The 14,906-nt window shown below is 56.2% G+C and overlaps 3 protein-coding genes across 6 annotated transcripts in view; 2 read left to right on the forward strand and 1 right to left on the reverse strand.

Moving 5' to 3' along the window:
* C2CD3 (C2 domain containing 3 centriole elongation regulator) overlaps positions 1-4,850 on the forward strand; it is a 47,963-nt gene extending 43,113 nt beyond the window's left edge. The window contains exon 33 of the mRNA XM_071803625.1: positions 4,113-4,850. Within this exon, the coding sequence (XP_071659726.1) occupies positions 4,113-4,247 (135 nt within the window). The 3' untranslated portion in view covers positions 4,248-4,850. The remainder of the gene's footprint in view (positions 1-4,112) is intronic.
* Positions 4,851-4,957: 107 nt separating this feature from the next.
* On the forward strand, positions 4,958-10,944 carry LOC136099578 (putative mitochondrial transporter UCP3). Of its 4 annotated transcripts, XM_065833944.2 has the most exons (8): positions 4,958-5,040; positions 5,472-5,547; positions 6,571-6,709; positions 6,827-7,037; positions 9,075-9,272; positions 9,910-10,011; positions 10,093-10,273; positions 10,466-10,944. In XM_065833944.2, exons 3-8 carry the CDS (start codon positions 6,584-6,586, stop codon positions 10,569-10,571), a joined length of 924 nt encoding a protein of 307 aa, XP_065690016.2. In that variant the 5' UTR covers positions 4,958-5,040; positions 5,472-5,547; positions 6,571-6,583; the 3' UTR covers positions 10,572-10,944. The 4 variants fall into 4 exon arrangements, with proteins under 4 accessions (XP_065690016.2, XP_071669114.1, XP_071669224.1 ...); XM_071813013.1 differs by having other exon boundaries at positions 9,910-10,273; XM_071813123.1 differs by lacking the exon at positions 4,958-5,040 and having other exon boundaries at positions 5,432-5,547.
* A 310-nt stretch (positions 10,945-11,254) lies between these two features.
* On the reverse strand, positions 11,255-14,744 carry DNAJB13 (DnaJ heat shock protein family (Hsp40) member B13). The gene is made up of 8 exons (XM_065833920.2): positions 14,662-14,744; positions 14,375-14,478; positions 13,298-13,459; positions 12,943-13,100; positions 12,478-12,591; positions 11,907-12,020; positions 11,744-11,820; positions 11,255-11,529 (listed from the first exon to the last, which is right to left on the reverse strand). The coding sequence occupies exons 1-8, from the start codon at positions 14,727-14,729 to the stop codon at positions 11,376-11,378; spliced, it is 951 nt and encodes a 316-aa protein (XP_065689992.1). The 5' UTR covers positions 14,730-14,744; the 3' UTR covers positions 11,255-11,375.
* Positions 14,745-14,906: the final 162 nt, after the last annotated feature.

Consider the following 14,906-nt stretch of genomic DNA (forward strand, 5'->3'; position numbering starts at 1 on the left):
TCAGGGAGTTTGCAGCAAGACAGTTTCTTCCTGAGAGGTATCAAGTAACTTCTTCGGCAGAGGGAATAGCGGAGTATTGTCCCTCCTACAGGAAAGATTTTGCTGTTTTATAGGTGTTTATGCACGTAAAACCTTCCATTTACTGCAAGAGGTTTGTGGCTCGGTTATTTTGAGGTATAAATATTCTTCTTTTACCAGCCGCGGCTTTGCTGGGAATGTTGATGCAGATCTGGACTGTTTACTGCTCCCAGAAAAGATAATCCCTTGGTCCCCTTCCTTGTGACCTACAAAAGAGACACTCGAAGGAACATTTATGTAATTGGAAACACTTTCCTTGATTAACCAGAGCAGCAACAGGCAGGATCTAATAGCTCTGAAGTAATGGAAACTACTTGCAATTAATAAATGTGTTTACAGCTCGGGTAAAATGCCTTAATTTTCACTCATTTGTGTTGGAAAAGTGATTTTTTTTTTCTGATTTACATAATATTATGTTTGCCTAAAGCCCTTGGGACATTTTCCCGATGAAAGTACAGATCTCAATCAGAAGAATCTTGGCCGTACAAGGATCTTAAGATATCTTGATTATAAAGCCCAGACTTCTCATGCTGTATCTAAATATTCTGGATAAAGCCCAAAGCAGAATCTCAGGTGTGTTTCTCCTTTGGAATCTCCTTCCAATTCTTGTTAATTCGCTCTGTTTTTTCCTCTGGAAACCCCGTGTCTTTCTGTGCATCCGCAAATCATCGCTCAGACCTATGGTTTAATATTAATACCACCTTCCCTTGAATTCGCTGTCTCTGCAATACTAAGAACCACGCTCCTGAAAGTCATTAATAATTAGGGAGAATATTAGCAATCTAAAATCCAAAACTATTTGGATCTAGCTGACCTTAAATCAATTTAGTTCCAGGATTAGCAACAGCTCATTGTAGAGACAGGACTTGCTTGTGCTTCGTGTTCACCCGGCGTCAAACACCCGGAATGAAGAACAAGAAGGGTTTGATTTTGTTTTTTCGCTTCACGCTGATGGTAAAATAGATTTCGGGATAGTTTTGTTCTTAATTAGCCTGAAGAACACTCAGCTGCTAAATCTGGGTTTTTGCACAGCTCAGCAAACACCGAGCGTGACAAGGAGGATGAAACCGGAGTCGCTCTCCGAAGATCAACAGCGTCCTCTCGCTCCCTCTCTCCTATGTTCCTGCCGCCTCTCCCCGGCCGATCCAAGTCCCCATTTTCTCAATCTTCCCACCCAAAATGATGAAGAAACGGTGAGAAGGTGAAGCGGGAAGTTGCGTCGAAGGAGCTGGCGGCATTTGGAGACAAACAGGTCATCTTGGCTCACACTACAAGGCCTTGGGGATGTGAGAATCGTAGAATCATGGAATCCTTTTGGTTGGAAAAACCCCTCAAGATCATCGAGTCCAACCATTAACCCAACCCCGGCACTACCCCATGTCCTGAGAACCTCATCTCCGTCTGTTCAACCCTCCAGCAATTAAATAATCCTCACCTGGTTCATGTGTCCTGCCCAATCTATACAAAGCAAAGCGTCGTCTTCCATCTTTCTGATTAAATGTGTGTTCTCCATGGCCGAGCATCAGATACATGAAATTTGTGACCGCGTAGACTCAAAAACAGAAGGAGAAACGCAGGACGGGTGCTGCGTCAGTCTGAGCTGCCAAAGCCTCTTTGGGAGGCGAGGAATGGTGTAAATACGACATTTCAGATGTTTGCACTCCAAACTGGGCAGAAGGTTAAAACTCTTTGTTCGAAATCGTGTGTTTGACGTATCAAAGCAACACCTTAAAACTGCAGCGTTGAGGCTGGGATGTCTTGCTAAACGTCACAAGTGCAAGGAATTTGTGTTGTTTCAGAGCAAAATAGCTTAATGCAGAGGTGGGTATAGGAGTGTCGCTCTGTCCTGTAGCCATATTGCAAAACAGGGCGTGAAGTTAAACCCACAAATGTAATTTCACCTGTGCGAGCTGTAATTGCGTCTTTAAACTTCGCTCGTTCTGCTTCACACCTGCGCACACAGAACAGCAACAAGAGCCGCTCGCCCTTTCCTACAGCTGGAAATTCCTTGTCAGGAGGGTCCTTGGCATGGATACGTGAATCTCAACACCCCCGCGTTGCCGCAAACGGACGCAGCCGTGCGAAAATTGAAGTATTTTGGGGAATTTATAGAGCCATTGCGAAAATCTCCTTCTGTTTTCATATCGCAGTTAATTCCTGTGAGCGTTTCACTTGCACGTGGTCGATATTTTTTAGGTATATTAATGTCAGAGAAGCTGCACGGGGTCATTTAGCTGCAATTTGACCAGCGGATTTGATTTAAGAGCCAGAATTTCCTTCTTTTCTTTCCTTTCATTACAATTACAGACCTTCCTGGGCCAAGGGATGGGGCAATAAGTCCCAATTATTTGCAAATACATCAAACCGGTGTTGAGAAGCAAACACTGCTCAATGCGCTAAAACCAGGAGCTTTTTGCTCATCTTCTGAGCTTTCACCTTGAATATTTATTGAATATTCCTTGAATATTTATTGAATATTTATTCCTATGAACTGCTGTACAGAGGAACCGAGCTGGTTACAACCCGTCTCCAGCCAATATTAATATTTCGGGTGTTTTATAGACAGTTGGCCCAGAAAACAGCGGGGAAAGAAGCTACTGACCCGTTTTCTCTGCACAACCTCAATCAAATCAAAGGGAGGTGATTTATAATTTATACAATTAACCATATGAAACCAGGAGCTGTTGAGCATTTAGGAATCTATAGGTTTTCACGCACCTTTTTCTGTGCTGTTGGTTGTGAACCTACAGGAGCTGTTCCCACCCTTGTCATCTCTTTTATTAACGAACCAGCAAACGAAACCATCGTCTTAGTGAGCGTCAATACCTCCGTCTCCCACATCTGGCCATGCAGGAGGAGCGTATTGGAAAAATCCACCTTCAGGAACTGTGGTTAAGGCCTCTCTTCTCTTGTCTGAGCGCAGAAATTGTCGCTGATGGTAAATTAAGTCGTAATGAAGCTTCTTGTGCTTTGTCCTGGCTCCAGCGAGCGGGATGTGGAAATCAAGGGGTGGGTTTGATGCTTTTCCCAGCAGAGTCTTCACCAGCGACGCAATCGCCGGGCAAATATTCAATATCCTCATCATCTGCGCCCGCAAGGTGCGGGTGACAAAACCCAAGGAGTCTCCAAACCCATTTATTCCTAAAAAAGCCACTTCCCTCCCCAAACAACACACGGGGGACACGCAGGAACAGGATCCCGGTGCCATTTCTCATTTCACCTCAAGAGACCTTTCCCCCACGAGCGTGCCCAGCAAAGCTGAGCCTGGCTAGGCCAGAGGAGCAGCCCAGCCATGTGGGTGAAAGGCCGAAGCGGCGGATCGGCTTTTGGAATCCGACCCGGATCGAGCGACGTGTCCTCACACGGCCCAGGGCGGATCTCAGCTCTCCAAACCACTTGGAATTATTTTGTACGTTGAAATTATCCATTTTTAGCGCTGCTGTAACATCGGGGAGGATGCCGGGAACCCAGGATGGTGTTAAAATTATTAAAATGGTGGTTTTTATTTAAGGGTCCCTGCAGATAACCGGGACTGGCCCATCTGATTTCTCAGCAGGTTTGGATTTGGTGTGTAGGAGCCTCTACATCGCGAGGTGATTTGGTTTTTAGGGTTCTACAAATAAAACCCACAATTCGCAGAGTCAGAGCCCGGTGAATACGCCGCTATAATTCTTTTGGCTTCATAAAATCAGATTTTAGCTGACAACAGACATTTAAAAACCTTTCTGATTTTGATCTTTTGCTTTCTGCAGCACTGAGGAAAAGCATCGCGGCATCCGGTATCACATCGGGCAGGGGGATATTTCACCATTTCACCACAGATTATCAGTTTTCTAAACAGTCGGAACAAACACGTCAAGTTTCATTTTCCAAACGGAACGGAACAAGAGGAAAAACCGGGCCGAGGAGAAGCGGCGAGCGCCGGAAAACACATCACGAGGGTTTTTTGGATTTATGTATCCAGCTTCTCGCGCTCTTGGGAAGGTCAGAGAAGGGCTGGGTGAGCTTTAATGTGTTTATTTCCCCTCTCGCAGGGCAGCAGCGGATCCGCGCCGAGGGGCATCCCGTACCGCCGGCCCCCGCGGCCCCGGCCCGCCGCCCATCTGTCCCAAGAGGAAACCGAACGCATCGCCAGGATCTTCTCCGCTCGGCTCTCCCAGAAGGAATAACGTCGCTGAGACGCCGCCACAAACGCCACATCCCACGGGGAAAACGAGGTGGAACCTTTACATTTCAACCTCTGATTGTGTTTAAATTCGCCTCGTCGGTTTCTCGTTAGAGCGACTGGTGGTCAACCCAAGGGAGCGGAGACACCGTGTGTCTTGCAAGGGCAGGTTCCCAATGAGACTCATCACTGTTTGGTCTCCAGATACTCCATTATTCACCTTAAATTTCTCTAAGTAACCCTTTGGATCATCCCCTATGGATACAGCTCCTTTTTCTTCGACCGAAGGATGGAGAACATGAGGAACTGGTGGTCCCAGGGCGAGCGGAGAACTCTCAGCTCCCTGCCTGCGCCTGTCGCGGCTTTTCAGAAAGAACTGGTAGGAAAAAGAATTCCTTGGAAATAACGTACATGCCCAAGGTGCTTGTGTAAATACAACCCGAGGATCCTGTAAAATATTGATGTGTGTACGAAAGGGTTTTACTAGAAAGATGGAGCTTTTATACTCTAAATTATTTTTGTACGTTTTTACGTTGGGTACCTTTTGGATAACGGACTGGCAAACCCAGCTCGGTCGGTTTTTGTACCGCTGTTTGTGTTTCAATAAAATCCACCCGGTTTCTCATCTGGTCGCGCTGCCCGGTCACGAGCTGCTCCTTAACAGGTGACGAGAGTCCGTCCCCAAAGAGCCGCCGGTGACGGGCAGGAGGTGACACCGGCGCCGCGTGCAAAGGTCGCCGCTTTGAGAAGTAATTGAATATCGTATCGTGCAGATGGCGGCGAGTCGGTTCTCGGAGGTGAGGAACGCTCCAAATTAGAGCTGCTTTTCAAACCACGCTTGGAAATTCAGGATTTAAGGGACCAAAGCGTCACTGTCCCCTTTTTCTTTATCCTCCCATCTCTGGTTTTGTTTTTCGTAGGGGAAAATCCTAAATGCAAAATTGACTTATGTCCTGGCTGTAAAATCTCTTGTGCCCTTGCCTGGGTGAGGCACATGAATGTGCCAAGTGTCCCCATCCCAGTTGTCCCCATCCTGAGTGTCGCCATCCCGAGTGTCCCCCTGCGAGAATGGGAGCAGCACAAGCGTTTCCTTCTGGTGACATCCCAAAAAACCCAGGTGGAATAGGGGCTGTGTAGGGAACATGGTGACGGAGGAGGTGACAACGTTGACTCCTGAGTTATCTCAGGCACGACATAAACAGCTTCTTCCTCCCATGTTCGTATTTAGGTCAGCGGTGGAGCGGGGTCCAGGAAAACACGCCGGGAAGCAGCTGGAGACGGGGAACCCGATCCGCGGAGCAAAGGTGGATTCAGGGCATCAAACCAGCTCAAAATCCCTCTTGCGCACTCACACGGAGGCTTTTCTGCACGTCACAGGGATGTGCTCAAGACCTCCAAGGGAGAAACAGGCTGAGTTTTAAGAAAAATAGAGGAAAAGGGGGATTTCTAGACCACCCTTGTTCTCCAGTGGTGCCTTCCCCTCGGCGTTGTGGTGTTCGTGGTGTGGAGCCGCTCCACGTGAGCTCGGGGGACACGTTACGGACACACGACACCCCACGGAGGAAATCCCGCTGGTAAACAAGCCCGGCAGGTGCCTGGGATGAGTTACAGCTGCAAAGGGACCTGATGTCCCCAAGGGAGGAGCGCCGGGTGCCGCTCTCCCTCCCAACCCTTGGACAAGTGTTTGCTGCATCTCGTCCTCCCCAGAGCATGTTTCGGTTAAATCCAATTTTATCCCCCATCCTCGAAGTCACAGCGCCTACCAAAGGGGCAGGACCATGTTGTTGGGTTCCACTCCCCCCAAATTTTGCTCTGTCCCCCCCGCTCCAAGCTGTACCGGAGCCCTGAAACGCAGCCAGCCCGTCATGGGTGCTGAGTGACCCCCCCGTCATCAGCTCAAATGCCACCGGGGTGACGGGGTTTTGCTGTCACCTGATCCCCGCGGGGGCCGGAATGTCCTCCCGGGTGCGATATAAGGCGGGGAACAAGGAGCTGGTTCTGGGGTGATGGCTGCGAGGAGAGGGGTGTAAGGCAGGAGCTGGGACGCGGTGCTGAGGTCCCCACGGTGAGGACACGGGGGACATGCTGTGGGGGACATGCTGTCACCAAGCACTCCCAGTTTGGCCTGAGTGGCATGGAGGGGGTGGCCTGAGCCCTGTGCCTCAGCTTCCCCAGGAATGGAGGCAAAGAAACTGGGCACGGTTTGGCTTTTGCAGTTATCCAAAGCCACCACAGCACATTGGCACCTCTGTCCCCAAACCGGACACCTGCTTGAAGCCTCCATCAGACGCAACATCCCACAAACTGTCCCCCCGCTTTCCTTGCAGCCCCTCAGCCGCCATGGTGGGTCTGAAGCCCCCCGAGGTGCCCCCGACAGCCGCCGTGAAGTTCTTCAGTGCGGGGACGGCCGCCTGCATCGCCGACCTCTGCACCTTCCCCCTGGACACCGCCAAAGTGCGCCTGCAGGTACGGCCCCCCGCCCCCCAAAAACCCACGGGCAGAGGGATGACCCCCTGCGCTGGCTTCAACCCAGATTTGGTGGCGTTTTGTGGAGGGTAAAGCGATGTGGTCGGTGTCCCCCAGATCCAAGGCGAGGTGCGGATCCCCCGTAGCACCAGCACCGTGGAGTATCGGGGTGTTTTGGGGACGCTGAGCACCATGGTGAGGACGGAGGGACTCCGCAGCTTGTACAGTGGGCTGGCAGCCGGGCTGCAGCGCCAGATGAGCTTTGCCTCCATCCGCATCGGCCTCTATGACTCGGTGAAGCAGCTCTACACCCCTAAGGGGGCTGAGAGTAAGTGGGGAGACGGGGGGACCCCATCCCTGTGTGCACCATATCCCTGCATACACCCCATCCCTGCTTGCACCCCATCCCTGTGCACCCTGTCCCTGCGTGCACCCATCCCTGCGTAACCCACATCCTTCTGCACCAAATCCCTGTGCACCCCACATCCTTCTGCACCAAATCCGTGCGCACACCCCATCCCTGCGCACACCCCGTCCCTGCGCACCCCATCCCTTTGTGCACCCGTCCCTGCATACCCCACATCCCTGCGCACCAAATCCCCGTGCACCCGTCCCCGCGCACCCCATCCTTGCGCACCAAATCCCTGTGCACACTCCATCCCTGTGCACGTCTATCCCTGCGCACCCCATCCCTACACACCAAATCGCTGTGCACCCCATCCCTGCGCATGCCCTGTCCCTGCACATACCCTGCACCCAGTCCCTGTGTACCCTGTCCCTGTGTGCACCCATCCCTGTGTACCCCACATACCTGAGCATCAAATCCCTGTGCACCCCTTGTCCCTGCGCACACCCCATTCCTGTGCACACCCCATCCCTCTCTGCATCCCTCCCTGCGCAGCTCAAATCCCTGCACCCCCTATCCCTGCGCAACCCCTCCCTGTGCATAACCCATCCCTGTGTACCCCATCCCTCCATGCACCCATCCCTGCATACCCCACATCCCTGCGCACACCCCATCCCTGCGCACGCCCCATCCCTGCGCACACCCCATCCCTGCGCACGCCCCATCCCTGCGCACCCATCCCTGCACAACCCCCAGCCCTGCACACCCCATCCCTTTGCACACCCTGTCCCCACACAGGACCCTCTCCTGGGGCTACACAGCCCACCCAGGGTGAACACCCCACCCTGATGTGCACAAACCCCACAGGATGCACCCCCCAACCCCAGGCTGCTCACACTCAGGTCCCCACAGGGTCAGGTGCCCCCAAATGGCCAGGAGTCCCCACAGAGCTGGGGGTTCACACACAGCCAGGGAGTCCCTATGGGGCTGGGGGTCCCTACAGGGCCAGGGGTCCCCAGATAGCTGGGGGTCCTGGCTGGACTGGGGGTCTCCACAGACCTGGGGGTCCCCTTAGGGCTGGAGGGTCCCTGTTGGGCTGGGGATCCCCACACAGCCAGGAGTCCCTGCAGGGCTGGGGGTGCCCACGCAGCTGGGAGTCCCCACAGGGCCAAGGGTCCCTGAAGGGCTCAGGATGCCCACTGGGTCTCCACACAACTGGGTGTCCCCATAGGCCCGAGTGTCTCCATAGGGCTGCGGGTCCCCACAGGACCAGGGGGCTCCACAGGGTCAGGGTTCCTCACACAGCTGGGGGTCTCCAGAGGTCCAGGGGTCCCCACAGAGCTGGGGTTCCCTGCTGGAGTGGTGGGTCCCCACAAGGCTGGGGGTCTCCACAGGCCTGGAGGTCCCTGCTGGGCTTGGGGGTTCCCCACACAACATGAGGTCCGTGCAGGTCCAGGGGTCTCCTCATGCCTGGGAGTCTCCACACAACCAGGGGTCCCCACAGAGCTGGGGGTCCCCATAGGGCCAGGGGTCCCCACAGGCCTTGGTGTCCCCACAGGGCTGAGGGTCCTCACAAGGCCAGGGGTTGCCACACAGCTGGGGGTCCCTGCCAGGCTTGAGGGGTCCCAACATGGCTGGGGGGTCTCCAAAGGGCTGAGGGTCCCCACACAGCTGGGGGTTCCCACAGGACTTGGGGTCCCCACAGGGCCAGATGTCCCTGAAGGGCTGGGGGTGCCCATTGGGTCTCCATACAGCTGGAGGTCCCCACAGGGCTGGGGTTCCCCACAGAACTGAGGGTCCCCACAGAGCAAGGGGTTCCCTGTTGGGCTGGGGATCCCCACCCATCCAGGAGTCCCTGCAGGCCTGGGTGTCCCCACTGGGCTTGGGTTCCCCACACAGCTGAGGGTCCCCACAGGGCTGGGGTTACTCACACAGCCAGGGGTCCCCATAGGGCTGGGGGTTCCCCACAGGTGTTGGGGTCCCCGGCAGGCCGGGGGTCCCAGCGCCCGCTGTCTCCAGGCACAGGGCTGGCGGCGCGGCTGCTGGCGGGCTGCACCACGGGGGCCGTGGCGGTGACGTGCGCCCAGCCCACCGACGTGGTCAAGGTGCGGTTCCAGGCCAATGGGGCCACGCCGGACGGCGCCCGCCGGTACAGCGGCACCGTGGACGCTTATCGGACCATCGCCAGGGAGGAGGGCGTCCGAGGGCTGTGGAGAGGTATGGGGACACGGAGCGGGGTGGGGACAGGGAAAAGGGAGGGGATGGGAATGGGGGTGGTGACAGAGATGTGATGAGGATGCAGAGAGGATAAGGTGGGGACAGGGATGGGATGGGATGGGATGGGATGGGATGGGATGGGATGGGATGGGATGGGATGGGATGGGGACGGGGACGGTGACAGAGATGGGATGGGATGCAGACAAGATAAGGTGGGGACAGGAATGGGGACAAGGATGGGAATGGGTTTGGTGACAGGTTGGGGACAGGGACGTGATGGGATGGGGATGGTGACAGGAGGGGATGCAGATGGGATAAGGTGGGGATAGGGTTAGGAAGAGGAATGGGAACAAGGCCAGGGGTGTGACAGGGGATGCAGATGGGATAGGGTGGGGGTAGGGATAGGAAGAGGAATGGGGACAAGAAGGAGGACAGGGAGGTGACAGGGATGCAGATGGGATGGGGTTTGGACAGGGTAATGGGAACAGGGATGGGGACAGGGATGTGACAGGGGATGCAGATGCGATGGAGACAGGCACAGTTCTGGGGACAGGGACAGCAGGGCTGGGACACCCATCCAGGATGCTCCAGGAGGGGATGTGAGCACTGTCCCCAATGCCACCACCTTCCTGCACAGGGACGCTGCCCAACATCGCCCGCAACGCCATCGTCAACTGCGGGGAGCTCGTCACCTACGACCTCATCAAGGACGCGCTGCTGCGGGCGCAGCTGATGACAGGTGAGGACGGCGTGGGGACAGGGACACAACCAGGTGCCGTCCCTGTCCCTGCGGCCCTCAAACCCCGGCTCTGCCCCACAGATAACGTCCCCTGCCACTTCGTCGCCGCCTTCGGGGCGGGTTTCTGTGCCACGGTGGTGGCGTCACCGGTGGATGTGGTGAAGACGCGGTACATGAACGCCGGCCCCGGGCAGTACCGCAATGTGCTCAGCTGCCTCCTGGCGCTGCTCATGCAGGACGGCGTCGCTGGTCTCTACAAGGGGTGAGTTTGGGGACATGTCCCCTCTGAGCACTGGCAAACTCACTGCAATGACACCAAATGGCTCCGCTTCACACCGCAGCATCACCAGCGCACCCCGAATGTCCCAACCCACGTGCCACCACCGGGGCACGCCAGGGCTTTGGGGACTGCAGGGGCATCCCCCTGATGTCCCCACCGCTTTTCCCGGCGCAGGTTCGTCCCCTCCTTCCTGCGCCTCGGCTCCTGGAACATCGTGATGTTCATCTCCTACGAGCAGCTGCAGCGCGCGGTGACGCTGGCCCGGCCGGCGCAATCCTGACCCCCCCCGCCTCTCTCGTCAGCGTTGACGAGACACGAGAGTAAATTATATTAATTACCGAAGCGGCGAGGGACCAGCGACGCCACAACCCCCAGCTTGATGGGGAACTCCCTAAGAGGGACCAGTGAGACAGACAGAAGGAGAAATGACGATGTTTGTGGAGAAATGCGGGAGAGCGGAGGTTTCCAGAGAAAAGTTTATGAAGGAAGAAACGGTTCCAGGTTTTCCGGCCGGGCAGAGCGTCACGTCCCGGCGGTGGGAACAAGGCGAGCGGCATGGGCAGGGAGAGCGAATCGAAGGGCGGGGGATGCAGCGATCCCTGTTATTCCTCACTGATGTTTCAAATAAACCACCCCTATGGGGTCTGATCGCAGCAGCGCTTGGGGCTCCTGCCCTGGGCAGCCTGTTCCAATGCCCGACAGCCCTTTGGGGAAGAAACTGTTCCCCACATCCAACCTCAACCTCCCCTGGCGCAACTCACAAACCTCACCCGCTCCTGTGCTCATTTCTTCCACACTTTGGGTCTTCCACTGCGCCATCACCCCCAAACCATCGCTGTTCCCAAACAAAGTGAGCTGGGAGCACTCTGACCCCCTCAAAATCCTCCATCACGCTCCCGGGGGGAGCAGCCATGGAGAGAAGTCTGGAAAACAAAGTAGATCTGGAGAAAAGAGTCCAGGGTGTTGCGTTTGAGGGTGATCCTGTGTTTTTAGGGTCCCTGGAACTCGGAACAACCTCCCCCCTGGTCGCAGCGGTGGCTGCGGAGCTTTATTGGTGGGAGAAGAGGCGGAAGATCCTCGTCCCCTAGGACAGGAGCGCACTTCTCAAGAGCGTTTTCTGGTCAGGCGTGAGCTTCTTGGGAAAGCAGATGTCGAAATAGATGAGGAGGTCGCCCTTGCGCCGGGGGTCGTGCAGCAGCGGCATCCCCTCCCCTGGCACCACTTTACAGTATTTGGGGCTGAAAAGCAAAGAAAGAGGAGCAGCGGGAAGATCCTGATGCAGGAAACGCAGCTCCCAGCCCTGACGCATCCAACTTTGCTCCTCCAGCTTCAACTGGTGGCCCATTCACCTCCCCTTGCCGCATGTCCCCATGTCCCCTGTCCCGCGCGTGCGTCCCACCCGGCCACAAAAATCCCATCCGACCCACAAGGAATCGGCCCCACGGCACTTACTCCACGATGTCGTTGATGGGGATGTTCAGCAACCGCCCGTCCAGCGTCTTCACGGGCACCGCGCAGCCCGTCAGCGCCTGCGAGACACGGAGTGCGACCCAGAGCCGCGTTTGGAACCCCCGGGGACAAACACACGCGGGGCTGGCTCCATCCCCTCTTTTACCTTTCCCAGCGGGACGGTGGCAACAAAAATGAGGTTGTCGTCGGTTCTTTTGAACCTCGGGTGGAGTTTCTCTTGAACAATGAAGGTGATGTCGGCTGGAATGATGTTTGGGCCCTAAAAGTGGAGGAGAACAGACCGGGAAATGGTTTGGGGGAGCACAAATGATTTCACACAAAGGTGACACAAATGCCCGTCCTTTTGTTGCTGGCTGCGGTGAGGGGATTTTCTTCCTCTAATAAAAATATGGTGTTTGATAGAAGAGTCCTATTAAGAAATATAAGCCTGGGTTTTGGAAAGGTGAAGACAAGCAGAAAACCATCTCTTAGAATTATGAATTTTGATCTGTCTGAAGGCAAATCGAGGCAGGAAGGGCTCCCCAGAGCACAGCAGCGCTGAATCGCTGCGTTAGCCGCGTCACCGGCCGCCCACAGCCACACAAATGAGAAGCCTGCCAAGATCGTCCCTGCTCGTGGCAGGGGTGGCGCTGGATGAGCTTTGAAGGTCCCATCAACCCAAACTGTTCTGTGATTCTATGTTTGTGCAGCCCAGAGCTTCCCACCGCAGCCGGTACCTGGTCTCCTTCCTTCTCGAAGGTGATCCTGGTTCCCTGTTTCCACCCCGGCCGCACGTCGATCGTCAGGATCTTGTCTCTGATGGTGCTCGTTTGATCGTCTTCGTTCATCACCTGTGGAGATTATCCCTGTGGCTCCTCTGGCCCCTCTCCAGCAGCTCCATGTGTGTCCTGTGCTGAGGACCCAGAGCTGGACCAGCACTGCAGGGGGGTCTCACCAGAGCGGAGCAGAGGGGCAGAATCCCCTCCCTCCCCCTGCTGCTCACGCTGCTGGGGATGCAGCCCAGGACACGGGTGGATTTCTGGGCTGCAAGTGCACGTTGCCGGCTCATGGCCAATCTTTCATCCCCAGCACCCCCAGGTCATTCTCCTGGCGGCTGTCACCCCGCTGAGGGACAACACAGAGCAGGATCAGCCCTAAACCCCCAGGCTCCCAGCCCCAAATTCCCCCTCTTTCGCCCCTACCCTGCGGGAGATTTTAATCTTCTTGGTGCAGCCGTAGAACAGATCCTCAAGGGAGAGGTAGAGATCCCGCACGATCGGGGGGTCTTGCTTCATCGCTCCTCGTCCTCGCAGCCCCCCGAAGGGCACGATCAACTCCGAGCCATCCTCAGCAAAGAACTCTGCACCAGTGAGCAGAACGGGGGTCACCTCACGCGGATCAGAGCTCGGGGGGTCCCCTGGGGTGTACTAAGCAGCACCAGAGGGACCTGGGAGCAGCTGAGCAGGGAAATGTCCCCGTAAAGCTTAAAGCTCAAAGCAGGGATCACAGCAACCACAGATGGGGCAGGGGTGACACCCCAGACCCCCCTCTACCTACCCGCAAAGGGGTTGTCTCCACCAAAGAACTCCCTGAAGACTTTGTTGGGGTTGTTGTGGAACACGTAGCCGGCAGTCCAGGGGTTGTCGTTGCCAAACTCCTCGGGAATGCCGCCTTTGAGCCCCTCCTCTCCAAATTTGTCATAGATGCCTTTCTTCATGGCTTGGGGAACAAGGATGAAGGTGTTGAGTGCACCCTCAGTGAGTTTGGAGGTGACACCAAGCTGGGTGGAGTGTTGATGTGCTGGAGGGTGGGAAGGCCATACAGAGGGGTCTGGCCCGGCTGGGTCGATGGGCTGAGGCCAATTGTCTGAGGTTCACCAAGGCCAAGTGCCGGGTCCTGCACTGGGGTCACAGCAACCCCAGGCAGAGCTACAGGCTCGGGGAAGAGCGGCTGGAAAGTGCCCGGCGAAAAAGGAGCTGGGGGTGTTGGTGCCAGCGGCTGAACATGAGCCAGCGTGTGCCCAGGTGGCCAAGAGGCCACCAGCATCCTGGCTGGGACCAGCACTGGTGTGGCCAGCAGGCCCAGGGCAGTGACCGTCCCTGTGCTGGGACCTGGGGAGGCCAAATCACCAATCCTGGGGGCAGTTTTGGGCCCTTCATGCCAAGAAAGGCCTTGAGGTGCTGGAGCGAGTGGAGAGAAGGGAACGGAGCTGGTGAGGGGCTGGAGCACAAGTGTGATGGGAGCGGCTGAGGGACCTGGGGGGTTCAGCTGGAGAACAGGAGCTGAGGGGAGACCTTCTGATCTCTGAACTGCCTGAAAGGAGCTTGGAGCCAGGGGGGTCGGGCTCTGCTCCTCAGGAACAAGCGCCAGGAGCAGAGGAAACGGCCTCAAGTTGCGCCAGGGGAGGCTGAGGTTGGATGTGGGGAACAATTTCTTCCCCAAAGGGCTGTGGGGCATTGGAACAGGCTGCCCAGGGCAGTGCTGGAGTCACCATCCCTGGAAGGCTGGACAGATGGACATGAGTTTCTCAGGACATGGGGCAGTGCCGGGGTGGGGAACGGTTGGACTCGATGGCCGTAAAGGTCTTTTCCAACCACGCTGACTCCATGATCCCCGTGGAACTCTCCCACTCACGGTCGCTCAGCACATCATAGGCCTCTGCCAGCTGCCTGAACCTCTCGGGCGCCCAGGGCTCCTTGCATTTTAAAGGGTGGTTCTTCAAGGCCAGTCTCCGGTAGCTGCAAAGAGACCGGACATCCCATCCTCGCAGCCACCTCCGGGGTTCCAGACCCCACAACCCAGCCCCTTCTCCCCCCTCAGGCCACTGTGGAGGCGACGGGAACCCGGTCTCACCCCAAACACCCCCCCCCGGTCCCCCAGGCCACCCCCGGGGCTCCCCCGAAAGGCTGAGAGCCCCTCACGCCTTCTTAATCTCGGCGTCCGTGGCGCTGCGCCGCAGCTCCAGCACCGCGTAGTAATCCTGCCCCATGGCGGCCGCGTCGCTATGGAGACCGCGCCGGAAGTGCGAGCGGCAGTTCCTGTCTCTTCGCGCAGGGCACCATGGGAGTTGTAGTCTTTCCCAAGCACTTCCGTACTCTGCCCCCCCCCACGGCCGCCATCTTTGTTTTTATGGTATTTTTCCCAAAAAAAGCCTTTTTCTCGGAAA

The sequence above is a fragment of the Patagioenas fasciata genome, chromosome 1, assembly GCF_037038585.1.
Source record: "Patagioenas fasciata isolate bPatFas1 chromosome 1, bPatFas1.hap1, whole genome shotgun sequence".
Lineage (NCBI taxonomy): Eukaryota > Metazoa > Chordata > Aves > Columbiformes > Columbidae > Patagioenas > Patagioenas fasciata.